The following is a 13,442-nucleotide window of genomic DNA, read 5'->3' as shown; positions in this document are numbered from 1 at the left end:
ATTGAAATTTGTTTTGTTTTGTTGTTTTGTTTTGTTTACAAAACGCGACCCATAAAATCAGTTACCCGTATATATAAGATAATACGAACCTTATAGCAATATTATCTGGTTTTTTTCTAGTAACATGGAACCGCTACCAATATACTGGATAAAGTTCATAAATAATTAAAGGCGCTTTACCAGAACTACGCATGAGAAGTGATGGTTATATAAGATTTTTTTAATGTACCCACCGCTCAATAAAAGAAGGTCCATATTAGGGCTTGAACATTTTCTGTATTAAAGACGTATATACAAACGGATACAGAAATGATGAGCGATGATACAGATCGTAACACCACAAAGGCTTGAAACTAATGTACAAGAGCCAGTTTTTGTACTCTTGATTTATAAAAAATCTAAATATTCAAGTACTCAGATTCCTTATTTAAGAGATCCTGACTAGAATTGTTACGGTGTCCATATCCAAGATCTTCCATGGAGATTTCATAATGTTGGAAATTGTAAAACTGAAGTAAGGCTCTGAGCGCAATTTCCTGTCCGCAAGCATCGCTCAACTCCCCAGATATATCCTTACCTGTTACCCAGTTGTCTGTCAATTCCAACTTTTCGTAAAGATAAACACCGGATATCAATTCCATGTGTTCTGACTTCCACCTCTTATTTTTAAAAGGTGTGAGTTCTCTTGTTATCTTCAATATCGGATGGTACATGTCAAGGTTGAAAAGTCGATAGTAGCGTTTGAATAAAATTCCAATGGATAAGGGCAGTTCCTTTAATCTTTGCGTTTTATTTCCTGTGATTTTTCTCAAGATCCTTAAAAGATATGCAAAAGATGGAAGCACCTCTGTGTTGATCTCTTTCGAGTCTTCCGTTCCGTAAGATTCACGATACAATTCGTTATGCAAAGAACATTCTTTCCAAAATGAATTAGGAGTTTGCACATATTTATTGAAAACCTTTTCAGAATAAATTTCAGAATATTTGCTTAAAATAGACGCACATGTGTTAATGTATCGCGAATCGTGAATAACTACTGACAGATGTTCAAACTTCAAAATATGGCTTAGTTTAAACCACTTTAATAATGCGTGTAGTATTCCAGCAGCCGACTTTAGGGATAATTCCTTAGCTCTTACAATCTCCAGTTGAGGTGCTAACATACTTAATAGATTTTTGTCGGAAACCTCAGTTTTTCTGTGAAAGTTGTTTGTTAAGCTTGATTCCATTGTTTGTAGTAGTACGAAAACAAGAGAATTGAAGCTCGAAAGACAGCCTTTATAGTATTTGTCAATTCTTTGCATGATGCGAATAGCATCTCTTTCCTTTTTTGAAGAATTGCTGTCGATATCGAAGGTAGAGTAATTGTATGGTTCGTTTTCTGATTGAAGTTTCCAACCGCGCTCTGTTATCATAAATAAATCTCTCTCGTGCCAAAGCTGTTTCGTACTTAGCTTAATTTCCAAGTTGTCACTTAATATTTTGGCTGCTTCCTCCGTGCTAAACGGAATAATTATGTCATTATTAGATGTTTTGTTGGAATGGAGGTCCATTCTATCTTCTAGGATATCATCCTCAAGTTCTTCATTATCAGATGGATATAAACATGGATATGCCATATTTGTCTGGAAAGATTTTCTTGGCCTAGAACCTTCCCCTAAATGCATTAACTGTGGGGAGGTCGGTGGCGAAGGCGCAGGTGTAGCTATATGCTTTTCAGGAACATTCAACGTCATATTTAGAGGATTCTTTGATTTTGGGCGAGGAATTTCCAAAAATTGTGATAAAGACTCCGATTTGTCGACATCTTTAGGCAAATGAGAAGATGGCATGTTATAGTCGGGAAAACGAGAAGTTATGTCTTCCCTAAATGCTTGATAATGTAATGGAGAAATAGATAACTTTTCTGGATGATTTAATGGGTATTTCAGTCCATGGAGTTTATAAATGGCTGATTTTGTTTTTTTGTACACCGAGTCATCACCAAATTGCAAAACTATAAGCTTGAAAAGCAATAAAATCATATTTCTTATGCGCATAGCTAACCTACTATTCCATCTCCAACTTTCAATATACTTGGTTAAAAACTCTATCAAATCCATGTTGTCAAATGCATGTATAACTTGCTCAACAGCTTCTGGGTTTTCATCTCTTCCATTGATACAAATGGCGGATATAAAATAGAGGATTGTTGATGAGTAAAATAGTAAGATTGTCTGCTTTTTCAAATTTCTGGTATCATCCCTACAATTTATAGCAATCTTCTTAAAAGCGTGAACGATTTCTTGAATATAAGGAACAAGCATGAAATTGTTACGCCGTATAATCTTTGTATGCTGATTTTTGTTGCTTGTATACGCAAAGCACCCCATAGATATGTACGTCAACGCTAGTAAATTCGGTGTCAAAACGTTGGGGATATCCTCAATTAAACGTTTTACTACACTTTCAGCGTAGTTCTCATCATCGAAAAATAGTCGTGGGTTGTTTATCTTTTGTTTGAATTGTGTCTGGGCTTGGCCAAAATGAATATAGTCGGAGCTACAAAACCATTCTGAAAGTTCGTCCTCTAAGGTATAAAACATCTTCAATTCCCAATCCACGGCTCTTTGTAATGCGTAAGGAGCGCTTGCTCTCCCTTCAAGAGAAGCGGCACATTGGTCGAGTGATTTTTGAAACTCCTTGTCAACGGGCATATTATAATCAATTTCACCCTTTTCATTTACAGGAGCGTGCTTATTATCCGCAGCTTTATTTAAATCAAAGCCATCAAGTTCATCAACATTAGCAAACGACTCATCTTCATTCTCTTCTTCAGCTTCTTCAGCATCGTCTTGAAATTCAACGGCATTGTCAGTGTTGTTAACTTTCTCCTCGTCCTCATCTTTATTAGCGCCATCTGCACCCAATTTAAAATCATTAGCATTACTATCATCATCGTCATCATCAGCATCATCGTCATCATCGTCATCATTATCTTGCTCTGTGTCTATAGTGCGAAAGTCTCCATCAAGACCAGATCTTGCTTTAAAATTTAAGGCACTGATATTACTATCTGATTTGTTTCTTTTATCGGCATGAAAGGCGTTTCTTCCCATATTAAGCTTGTTGCGCAACATGTTATCCAAATCTTTCAGCAGTTCTTCGTTACTTACTGCGCTGGTTTGTGGTTCTTTATGTGCGGGTACATCATCTTTGTACTTCAAAGTGTTTTTGAAACTTGAGTTCCTCTTTAAATCTTCTAATGATACTGACCTTATAATCGGACCTTTGGAATGAGACCTGCCGCTAGTATTCATGGCAGTTGAGTAGCTAATAGGAATCTATCACTCGATTGCCTCCGGTTACAACTACCAGTTCAATCTTCACCTAAAGCTTATTAAACTTACTCCTCAGTTCTATTTGCTTTGTAATTACAGTTAGGCGATTCAGCTTCAATAGTTGACCGCTTTGAAAAATACATGTCAGTAAATTAAATAACAATAGGAACATGCACAAAAAGGAGAAAAGAGAAAAATATGAAGAGAAACACTCATAAAGGATTATTTGGCTATTTGGCAAATCATATGTTCTTATTTAATCAAATTATACAATCTAAAAGACTGAGCAGAGTGCATCAGCCTATGTGGTTTCCCATTCTAGTCTCAATGCTTGAAATAACTTCAAGCCGTGAGTGCTAAGTTCACCAAAACCATCTAAGTCTTGCCAGTTGATGATCGTAAAGAACTTACCATTCTTCTTTAATTTGTCTACCAGGAAGTAATCTGACGAAGAGTCATCCTTGATTATTTGCATTAAAGTTTCTAGGTAAATGTTTAACCAACAACTTGCGTACGATGCCCAAGACATGATACCATTCGCTGCCTTGGACTTCTTTGTGCCCAAAGTGAATTCAATACGAAGATCATTTTCGAGGGTCAAGTGGTCGTTATCAAAGGTGAAAGCCATGCTATCGCCATTTTCGTGTGCCATCATGTCTGAATACAATGTTTTTCGGGTTATCAAAATATCCCTGTCATCACTGTAATGCTGGATATTTGTAGTTACTATAGCAGATTTGGACGAGACCAAGCTTGATGGTTGGATAAATGAAATTTTAGCAAGTCTGTACTTGAATTTGAATTTTACTGCTTCATTCGAAATATTCTCTTGAACAGCTTTCTCGTGAGTGATRAAAAATTCATGGTATCTCAAATACTTTAGTTGAGAAGGGATGGTGACACCGTTCGTCATGCCGTATTTAAACCTACTCTGCATGAATATTAATCTCGCTTCTCCAAGAGGGCATTGTAAGTATTTCATAAGATATGCAATGGTAACCATACCAGATCGGCCCTTTCCCATTCGACAATGTAAAACTGCTACTTTTATCTTCGAAGCAGACAAATAGTTTTCTATCCTATCTATGATATCTTCTAGCAGTTCAAACGGAGGAGGGAAATGATCCAACCAACCGATTCTTTCACAAATCACGTTATTTGCTTCTTCTTCCACTAAAGTCCTAGTTTCTAGATCAATGGGTGATATTGGTATCTTTCCATCATTCACGAGTGTTGAACGTATTTCTTGGATTTCCAAATCTCTGACTTCATATTTGGCAGCAATTTCCACCAAGTCCTTATCTTTGTAGTCGCTATCCTCTTTCTCGGCCCTAAAATTAAATATCCTAAAATTTCCTTTTCCATGATATACTGTCAAGAACAATATTAAGTCATCTAAACTGTTCCTATAGAGTAGTTTTGGATATGTGCTTACCGGGTATGAGCACACCATTAGGTTGGATAAGATATATGAAACATCCAGCTTCAAACCTATGTCATTTCTGGTTTTTCTCATAGGTAAACACAACACTTTCTTAATCAAGTTAGTTGGCTTCCATCTAAAATGACCTTCCGCCATCAATGGTTTGCTTCTTTCAAAGTAAAGTTTAATTCTAAAAATCGAACGAAACCGATGATGATCTTCGTTCAATGGATATTGTTATATTTTGTATATCTATCAAACTACGTATTCTTGTTTACCGTTTTTTTTTTAATAGTCGATTTTGTGTCACTTTTCTAGTCCTTACAAAGCTTTAAAATTTCATAGCACACCGATTTTAAAGGGCTTTCAATCGGTGTGTTGTCGTTATTTATAAACTCTTTAATATGCTTGGCCTTTACTGGATCCAAATTACCCTCTACATCTCCATTAACAAACAATTGGGCGTGGCTTTCTCGATAAGACTTATACACAAATTCGTCGAAATAATACGGTGGATCCACCCAGAAGGAATCCAACGTTTGATATCCCTTTCTGGAGGACCTTCTTTTTTTCAATACTTCATAGGGGGCACGCACTAAAATTTTCAAATCGAATTTTCTAGATATTTCAGTATTATTGAAAATCATAAATCCATCTACAATAACAACTTGATACTTGTCATGATCAATAGAGTCATACATAGCTCCTAGCTCATTCCAAACTTGTTTATCAATACAAAACTTTGTGAAGGGATCATCTACGTTGTCATTATGAATTAGTTTGGTTGCAATTTTGCCTGTTTGTTTGATTAAATCTAACTCTGCGCCAAATAGTTTGAAATCCAAAGCTTCTGGTGAGTCCCAGTTTTGAATGTTATATTTGGTATCTACTGGTACGTCCTTGTCATGTTTATAGAAATCATCTTCATGGATCAATGTGGCCTCCTTAAATAAGTTCGCTGTGAGTTTAGCTATAGTGGTTTTACCACTAGAGGAGCATCCACTCAAGGCAACGAGTATTATTTTCTTCGAAGTCATCCTCGAGTCTTCTGTTTACCTTGCCCTTCGATGGCCTTTTGAATCTTATTCTTGACCTCCAGACAAGTAAGATAATCTTTTGCGTAGTAGCGTTTCGTTTTCTAGGTAGATTATTTTTCTGCTTCACAGTGAGTCAAAGCCAGCGATATTCTAGCGCCAGTATCAAAATGTTAAAGAAGCAAGAGTTCAAGATAACAAGTAGCACATGGCGACGCCATATTATGCAATCGGCTCTATTGAAACGATAGACGACAAATACGGTAACCATTTATGTAACTACGTATACCAAAGCGCCAATACGCGGTAGGCGTCAACATTAATGCGTGGGTAGACCACACAGTATCTCTTTTCTTGATGAATGAGCGATTCCCCTGCTCTTGCATACACGATCTGGTCTTGCGCAATCTTTCCATCATATTATTGCAAAAGCTTGAAGCTTCATTGCATAAAGCTTATCGGTGAGGGGCATGTGAAAAATCTGCGGTTAGTGACGTTTTTTGGTTTTTTTCGTTAGTGTTCAGTCAATATGAAAAAGTGCAGAGAGAAAGCTTAACGGGAGTCGTCTTTGTGAACTGAAAATCATTGCACGTAGACTCTCAAGTTGATACTGATTGACTCTGGGAGAAAATGGGCTTCTTTATTCCGCAGAGCGCTATAGGAAACTTAAAGCTTTATAAGTATGTTGATCATCCTAAAACACCCTAATTTTTAGTGAAAACAAGAGGAATAAATACTAACTATTCTAACGTGAAATTACTTGATTGCTTTCAGATATCAAAGTGACGACCACTCTATCCTTTCAAATTATGTTTTTAAGCCCTTTTGGAGAAAGTTTGCCACTATTTTTCCATTATGGATGGCACCAAATTTGGTTACATTATTAGGGTTCTGCTTCATTATCTTCAATGTATTAACAACTTTTTACTATGATCCATACCTGAATCAAGAGTCCCCCCGTTGGACCTATTTCTCCTACGCTATTGGTTTGTTCTTATATCAAACATTCGATGCTTGTGATGGTTTACACGCACGCCGTACGGGTCAGCAAGGCCCTCTCGGTGAATTGTTTGACCATTGCATTGACTCGATCAATACGACTTTATCGATGATTCCTGTTTGTTCGGTCACTGGTATGGGGTATACTTACATGACTGTTTTTACACAATTTACGATATTGTGCAGCTTTTATTTAAGCACATGGGAGGAGTATCACACTCATAAATTGTACTTAGCCGAATTCTGTGGGCCAGTGGAAGGCATTATCACTTTGTGCATATCTTTCATCTCGGTTGGGATTTTCGGACCCCAGGTTGTGTGGCACACTAAAGTGGCAGAGTTTTCATGGGAAAGCCATGTTTTTGAAATTGAAACTGTTCATTTAATGTACGCATTTTGCACAGGTGCTTTAATCTTTAATATCGCTACAGCACATGGAAACGTCGTAAAGTACTATGAATCTCAAGATGAAAAATCTTCAGCTCCAGGTAAGGCTGAAGAAAAGGTTAGAGAAGCGCTCAAGGGTCTTTTACCATTTTTTGCATACTTCTTTTCGATTTTCACTTTGGTTCTGATTCAGCCAGCCTTCATTTCTCTGCCCTTAGTTTTATCGACTGGCCTTTCGATTGCGTTCGTAGTTGGCCGCATGATTGTTGCTCATTTAACTAAGCAACCGTTCCCAATGGTGAACTTTCCAATGTTTATCCCAACCATTCAATTGTTCGCGTACGCATTTATGGTTTATGTTTTAGATTACCAGAAAGGTCAAATAGCCTTTGCTCTGGGTTGGATGGCGTTTGGTTTAACCCTTGCTATTCACGGTATGTTCATCAATGATATCATTTACGACATAACCACATATTTGGATATTTACGCTTTATCGATTAAGCATCCAAAGGAGACTTAGCCTTTCCTGAAAAGGAAACTGAAAGTTTTTTTGTTTGAAATATGTACAAGTTTATACATTTAATTAAATTAACTCAAGAAATGCTAAATAAAATAAAGAAAAAAGGTGGAAAAGGCAGGCAAAAAGAACGCCGTCCATTCTAAAGCCATATAAGTCAAAATGAATACACTGTGGCTATTTATTGATAGAAAAGGTTTGAAAAAAAAATAATTTCTTTTGGGCCTCTTAAACCAATAAACAGTGTGACATGCAAACAAAAAGAAAAGGCAATTATTAAACACGCAAAATATTCTTTTCTAGCTTTTCCTCTTCTCCTCTTTTATCACAAAACTTAGTTGGCAATTGCTGGTGCTTCTTTTTCACCTTGGGCTAATATATTGTTAGCATCGCTTTGTAGGTCAAATGTCTTTTCCATTTCAATTAGCTGTTGTTCAGCTAGTATGGACAATGACAATGGGACACCTAGCAACAACGCAGTGGTAGTCAAAGTCCAGGCAAGGTTTCCGGATCTGGAGAAAGCGTTCTTTACAAGAGAGCTCGTAAAACTAAAAAAACTAGAGATAGTTTGTCTCTTACCTGGAGGTACGATATCTTTCAAAGCAACTATTCTATCGAACAATGTTTCGTTTTCATCGAATTCATCCTCGAAATCACTGTCAGATTCGTCTTCATCATCTACAACATCGTCGTTTTGTGCGGCAGTCTTTTCTTCGATAATGGCTTGGTTTCCGCCGAATTGTGGTTCTTCTACTTGGACGACATCGTCTTTAATTTCAGTTAATTCGACCATCTCTCTTGAAGCGGTTATGTTTTTATTTGGAAAGTGCAGATGGATCCCTTGTTACAGCCTTTTATTTTTCACTTAATCCCAACTCCAAACACTAATCATTACGGAGGAGGGTGTTGATTGAAACTGGCCAAACGGATTCAAATTTCGCCGGTACAATGGAAATTTACTCATCGCTCTACACGAAGGATAGTATATACGTAAAAAGTTCCAAATATCAAGTAAAGTTGGGTTATATTATTATACAAATCATGTCGAAATTTTGCTATATATGAGAGTTCTACCGCACAGGAAAACGTTCAATTTCCGCCTTTCTTGGATTTTCTTGGCTTTTTYATAGCTTTCATTTCTTGTCTATAGATATCTTCAGATTTTTCAGTGGTTCTCTTCTTACCAGTTTTTACACTAACAACACCTTTGGCTTTGGCAGCTTTCTCTAAGGACTTTTGAGACTCGGTCCATTCCTCGCTGTTATCGTTGATGGCATACTTGTCTAAATTCAAAGAGTTGATCAATTCTTTTTGCTTTTCTCTCATAGCTTGAACGGCTTCGGAGCCGGCTTCCTCTAAATCATCTTCCATTTGGTCTAATGCTTCAGCAGCGTTGTACTTCTTGATTTCTTCACCATCCATTTCGGCTATGTTTTCGTCTCTGACCACTGGTAAAGTTTCTTCGATAGCTTGGCTCAACAGTTGACGGAAATATTGTGACATTTTTCTCATAATCTTCGCAAACATAGCAATAGTCTGATTGGCAGGTAAGTTCAATTCCTTAGCAATTAGATCGATGTTTTTACGTTGCAGCCCAATGGCCAACAAAATGGCACTTTGTACGCTAGACAAATTTACTGAATCACCCATTTTACCACCAAAATATAGAAGCGCAAGCATAGGTATCATATCAACAATGACGTGATAATCTAGTAAATTGTTGGAGTAGCTGTCCAATCTTTTCAAATCAAATGGAGAGAAAATGTCGTCCATTTGTAAGCGTGTCAGTTCTTTGGTCTCAAACCTTTCGTCATCAGACAAACTCTGCGCTTTCTTACTACTTTCAATAACACTTAAAGCCTGGACGGCAGTGAATTTGTGGAAATCGTAAGAAAGAAGCGACAAGAATCTTTTACGGAAATCTTTGGCAAATTCCACAAGCCAGTTTGGTTCCCTTCCTTCCAAAACATTCAACATAACGCAGGTATGTTCCCCAGTTAGGTCGTTCGCAGTCTGGCGTAAATACACAGGAATAAATTTATTATTCTTCCAGAATTTATGCAATGATTGTGTTAAACCGTACGAAACACCCAAGTAATGTAGATAATGAGGAGGCAGTTCAGAAAGTTTCAAAAGTAAAGGTGGTAGGGACTTTGCATCTCTTAATTTAACATCGTCTTTCAGTAAGGTACTTTTGGCCAGTTCTTTGTCACTTACTCTTTTGATAGAGAAATCCTTAGGACGAGCATCTTCTGACATGTCTGTGAATTTTCCTTCGAAGTAATCTCTTAATAATTCAATCGCACGGGAACCATATCCCATAGATGCATATTCGGGATTTGTAGCAATTCTAACAATACGTGCACCACTCAAACTAGCAAATTCCTCGTCTTGGAATTGTTGAGAAATCAACCAAGGAATCAAATCACCACCGGCTCTTTGGCCTCTAGATAATGAATTTCTGACACTCTGTTTACTAATTTCACCTTCTAGTGCAATTTGAACAACACATAGTGGATCTGGGATTCTACCACCATCTTTTGGATCAATTGGTGGTAAAAGGACGAACAGTTGGTGTGCTGGAGCATCACTCATTAATTGCAAATCATTTGGAGAGTTTTTATAGTGGGATGAAACGTATAATGCCATCATTTTTTCTAGGAAATTTTCTGAAACCGGATGGTAAGAAAATAAAGTGTCCCTGTTTACAACAAACAGATTACACTGAGATGGATGGGGAGTCCCTCTTGCTGCAAATCTTGGGTTTTTAATCAAGGTAACGTCCAAACACAACAATTTGTTCAACCATTTTTCGATCGGATCGCCAGGAGCATATCTGATTGGTTCATCCAATGAGATTTCACGTAGTTGACGCGATTGAGCATGAAGGTGAGAGTCTTTTTCTTTATTATTTCTAGAAACAACGGCTGTTTGAGAACTTTCGCGACCAGATGTGTTGTTTTGATTACGCAACTGTTGGATCAACTTCAGAGATAAAGATCTACCAGTACCCTCATAACCATTGATAGTAGATGCCATAAAAACTAGATATGGACCCAATAGGTTCTTGACAATTRGTAACGGAATTGCTGCCGCTTCATCGATAACAACTAGTTCAGCTTGACCCAAAACTTGGTAATCTTGAGGAATAATATATTGAATAGTTTGTCTATGGTCTCTTTTGATATCAACTCTAACGATAGCTTTGTTAAAGTCTGGATTGGTAGATTGAATGATATCGTAATCGATATGTTCTTGATACCCCAACGCATCAAAACCTTTAAATATAAATTCGAATAATGTTCTCAAATTCTCAGGAGATGGAGAAGTAACAAAAATGTTCGAGTAACCGTGAGAGACAGCAGCAGCAATGGAAACACCCAAAGCGGCAGATTTACCTCTACCTCTTCCAGCGGTTAATGCGACTGTGAAATTCAAAGTCTTTTCAGAAATTGCGTCTATGAAAGACAGGATAGCGTGAGCTTGATTTACGGTTTTGGATAAAGCGACTAAAGAACCAGCTGGTTGGACGTCTTCTAAAGACTCCTTTAGTTCTTGCAGTTCTAGCTGTTTGGGTGATAACTCACCATCGTCCTTGGGAGGCAATGGCTTAACGTTCTTAGCACCTGATAATGGCAACACATTCAATTCGTCATCGACGACTAAACAGTTGGGATTTGAACCTAAAGATAGTATGAATCTTTCATTAAATCTCGCTACAACGTCACCATGAGCTTCAGTACGATAGCGGGAGTGAACATCCATAGTCATCGTGTATAATTGCTTCAGGGAGGACATGGATTTCAATAGGATCACCACGATACCACCACCTTCGACGGTTTCAATGGTTCTTGCTAGAAGATTTGGAGTTAACGCCTCGAAGTCTTGTAAGATACACATACCATAAGTATTACCTAAGATTTTTTCACTTTCTTTGTAGTAAACATATCTAATGTTCTGGTTAGAAATAAAGGATTCAAAGGGGTCCATTTCATTCGCTTCTCTTGTACCTCTTTTGATTTCTTTCTTGATCTTATTTTCTCTTTTCTTTCTGTGCGAAGTGAAACCTAAAAGCTTCTTCTTGTAGGCCCACAATACGGATTTGTTCATTTTCAGGTCAGCACTCATCATCAAATAATGTAAATTTGGTAACTGGTTACGTGCCCTGTCCCCAACAATGACAAAGAATGATCTTTGTTTGGTTTGAACACCATTTCTGATCAGTGAAGGGATTCTTGAATCGATAGCTTTTTTCGCCATTTTTACCTTGTTTCCTATATCTCCAAATGGTCTTCACAAATCAACAACAAAGAAAAAAAGTAACTTGGCTGACGTACTACGAGAAGGTTATTTTTATTAGATAGAACGCCAACCTATCGTACACTTTCAATACCTCATCTCATCTCAATATTTCTTTTCATTTTTTTTTTCAAAATTTTTCACTGCACTCCGGGTAAACTATGCTATGCAATTAATCGACATCATGTAACAAGTACCATAGCATACACTCTGGAACTAGAAACATTTAGATTAGTCGATATATGAAACAGTAAGCATTTTGCGTGCAGTGCATCTGCTATTTATTTTGGCCAAAAAAAGGTTTTGGGATGATTGAAATATTAAAAATAAATGCGAACTCTGTGGATCGAACACAGGACCTCCAGATTACTTGACTGAAGTCTATTCTTCAGTCTGGCGCTCTCCCAACTGAGCTAAGTCCGCTATCTTTATTGAAATATTCAAGCTTTCCCTTACATCTCATTGAACTCATTCGAATGTTTTCACATGGAGAGAAAAAATGTTAACTGAATGCACATATACACCATCACGTAAGAGAGGATCGATATGGAAGAGCAAAAGCGTAAAAACTAATATTATCGTACCAGTACCATGTCATCTGCGGCCAATAATACGAGTAACAATACAGGAGGCAAGAAACCGTTGAAATTTGTATCGGAAGGAGTAAGCAACATAGAAACCCAGAAGATACGAGAACAAGTGGAGCAGAAGAAATACGAATCAGAGTACAAGAGGAAAACTAGGAAATCCCTGCGAGACCAGCTGAGGTCAAATGCAATCAGTAAACAAAAGCAATACAATGGGTTGGTGAGAGACCGCGAAAGCTTTACCAGGCTGAGCAAAGACGAATTAGCATTCTACCAGAACAGTAAGAATGAGGCGCTGAAAAAGGAAAAGGAACTGAATGAGTACTTGAATGCCAAGGCAACTAGCTTTGAAAGAAAGAAAAAAGCTTTGCTCAAGGGTACTAACGCTACGGCTAATCCAGAAGGGGACGTAAAAGTCAAAACAAGCCTGGATAGCAACATACAAATCAAAGGTATAAAGCCTCTAAATTCGAGGCCAAAGATTAAAATATCCATAAAAAAACTGAATAAGAAACTAGACAAGTGATCTGCGCTTGCCCAGTCATTCTCGCCGAAGTATCTAACCCATTCAGAACAGAGACCGAGAGTCGAAACTTCCTTTGTTTAGTATACGTACCTTGCACATATGGTTAACACCCGTTTATTTTTTACTACTCCGCCTCTTCTTTCAGTGTATACTATCGTCCTTGTGGTGCTCCACAGCCCCAGTAATGGAATAATAGAGAGTGGAAAGACCAAAGCATCAAGCCTCAAAACAAATATATTGCTGACTAACGATTGCTCATTTCGTTGTGTTACCGGTTTTGAAAGCAGTTTAATTGCTAGCTGACTAAGATTCCTCCCCTCGGCACCGGAGGGATCGTCACGCGGATCCAT

The 13,442-nt window shown here is 37.6% G+C and overlaps 7 protein-coding genes and 1 non-coding gene across 8 annotated transcripts; 2 read left to right on the top strand and 6 right to left on the bottom strand.

Moving 5' to 3' along the window:
* Positions 1-398: 398 nt before the first annotated feature.
* FAR11 (Far11p) lies at positions 399-3,299 on the bottom strand (the record flags this gene model as incomplete). The annotated part of the gene is made up of 1 exon (XM_018367630.1): positions 399-3,299. One exon carries the CDS (start codon positions 3,297-3,299, stop codon positions 399-401), a length of 2,901 nt encoding a protein of 966 aa, XP_018219754.1.
* Positions 3,300-3,621: 322 nt separating this feature from the next.
* TEP1 (putative phosphatidylinositol-3,4,5-trisphosphate 3-phosphatase) lies at positions 3,622-4,899 on the bottom strand (the record flags this gene model as incomplete). The annotated part of the gene is made up of 1 exon (XM_018367629.1): positions 3,622-4,899. One exon carries the CDS (start codon positions 4,897-4,899, stop codon positions 3,622-3,624), a length of 1,278 nt encoding a protein of 425 aa, XP_018219753.1.
* Positions 4,900-5,057: 158 nt separating this feature from the next.
* On the bottom strand, positions 5,058-5,780 carry NRK1 (ribosylnicotinamide kinase; the record flags this gene model as incomplete). The annotated part of the gene is made up of 1 exon (XM_018367628.1): positions 5,058-5,780. The coding sequence occupies one exon, from the start codon at positions 5,778-5,780 to the stop codon at positions 5,058-5,060; it is 723 nt and encodes a 240-aa protein (XP_018219752.1).
* An 856-nt stretch (positions 5,781-6,636) lies between these two features.
* Positions 6,637-7,683, top strand: CPT1 (diacylglycerol cholinephosphotransferase; the record flags this gene model as incomplete). The annotated part of the gene is made up of 1 exon (XM_018367627.1): positions 6,637-7,683. One exon carries the CDS (start codon positions 6,637-6,639, stop codon positions 7,681-7,683), a length of 1,047 nt encoding a protein of 348 aa, XP_018219751.1.
* Positions 7,684-8,014: 331 nt separating this feature from the next.
* TOM22 (Tom22p) lies at positions 8,015-8,473 on the bottom strand (the record flags this gene model as incomplete). Its single annotated transcript, XM_018367626.1, has 1 exon — positions 8,015-8,473. One exon carries the CDS (start codon positions 8,471-8,473, stop codon positions 8,015-8,017), a length of 459 nt encoding a protein of 152 aa, XP_018219750.1.
* A 296-nt stretch (positions 8,474-8,769) lies between these two features.
* KRE33 (ribosome biosynthesis protein KRE33) lies at positions 8,770-11,940 on the bottom strand (the record flags this gene model as incomplete). Its single annotated transcript, XM_018367625.1, has 1 exon — positions 8,770-11,940. The coding sequence occupies one exon, from the start codon at positions 11,938-11,940 to the stop codon at positions 8,770-8,772; it is 3,171 nt and encodes a 1,056-aa protein (XP_018219749.1).
* Positions 11,941-12,310: 370 nt separating this feature from the next.
* On the bottom strand, positions 12,311-12,402 carry DI49_4603. Its single transcript is given in 2 exon segments — positions 12,311-12,347; positions 12,365-12,402. It is a non-coding gene; the product is annotated as a tRNA-Phe (tRNA).
* Positions 12,403-12,570: 168 nt separating this feature from the next.
* On the top strand, positions 12,571-13,092 carry FYV6 (Fyv6p; the record flags this gene model as incomplete). Its single annotated transcript, XM_018367624.1, has 1 exon — positions 12,571-13,092. The coding sequence occupies one exon, from the start codon at positions 12,571-12,573 to the stop codon at positions 13,090-13,092; it is 522 nt and encodes a 173-aa protein (XP_018219748.1).
* Between the last annotated feature and the right edge of the window lie 350 nt (positions 13,093-13,442).

This window comes from Saccharomyces eubayanus, chromosome XIV (assembly GCF_001298625.1).
Source record: "Saccharomyces eubayanus strain FM1318 chromosome XIV, whole genome shotgun sequence".
Classification (NCBI taxonomy): domain Eukaryota; kingdom Fungi; phylum Ascomycota; class Saccharomycetes; order Saccharomycetales; family Saccharomycetaceae; genus Saccharomyces; species Saccharomyces eubayanus.
This window is presented reverse-complemented; position numbering and strand designations above follow the sequence as displayed.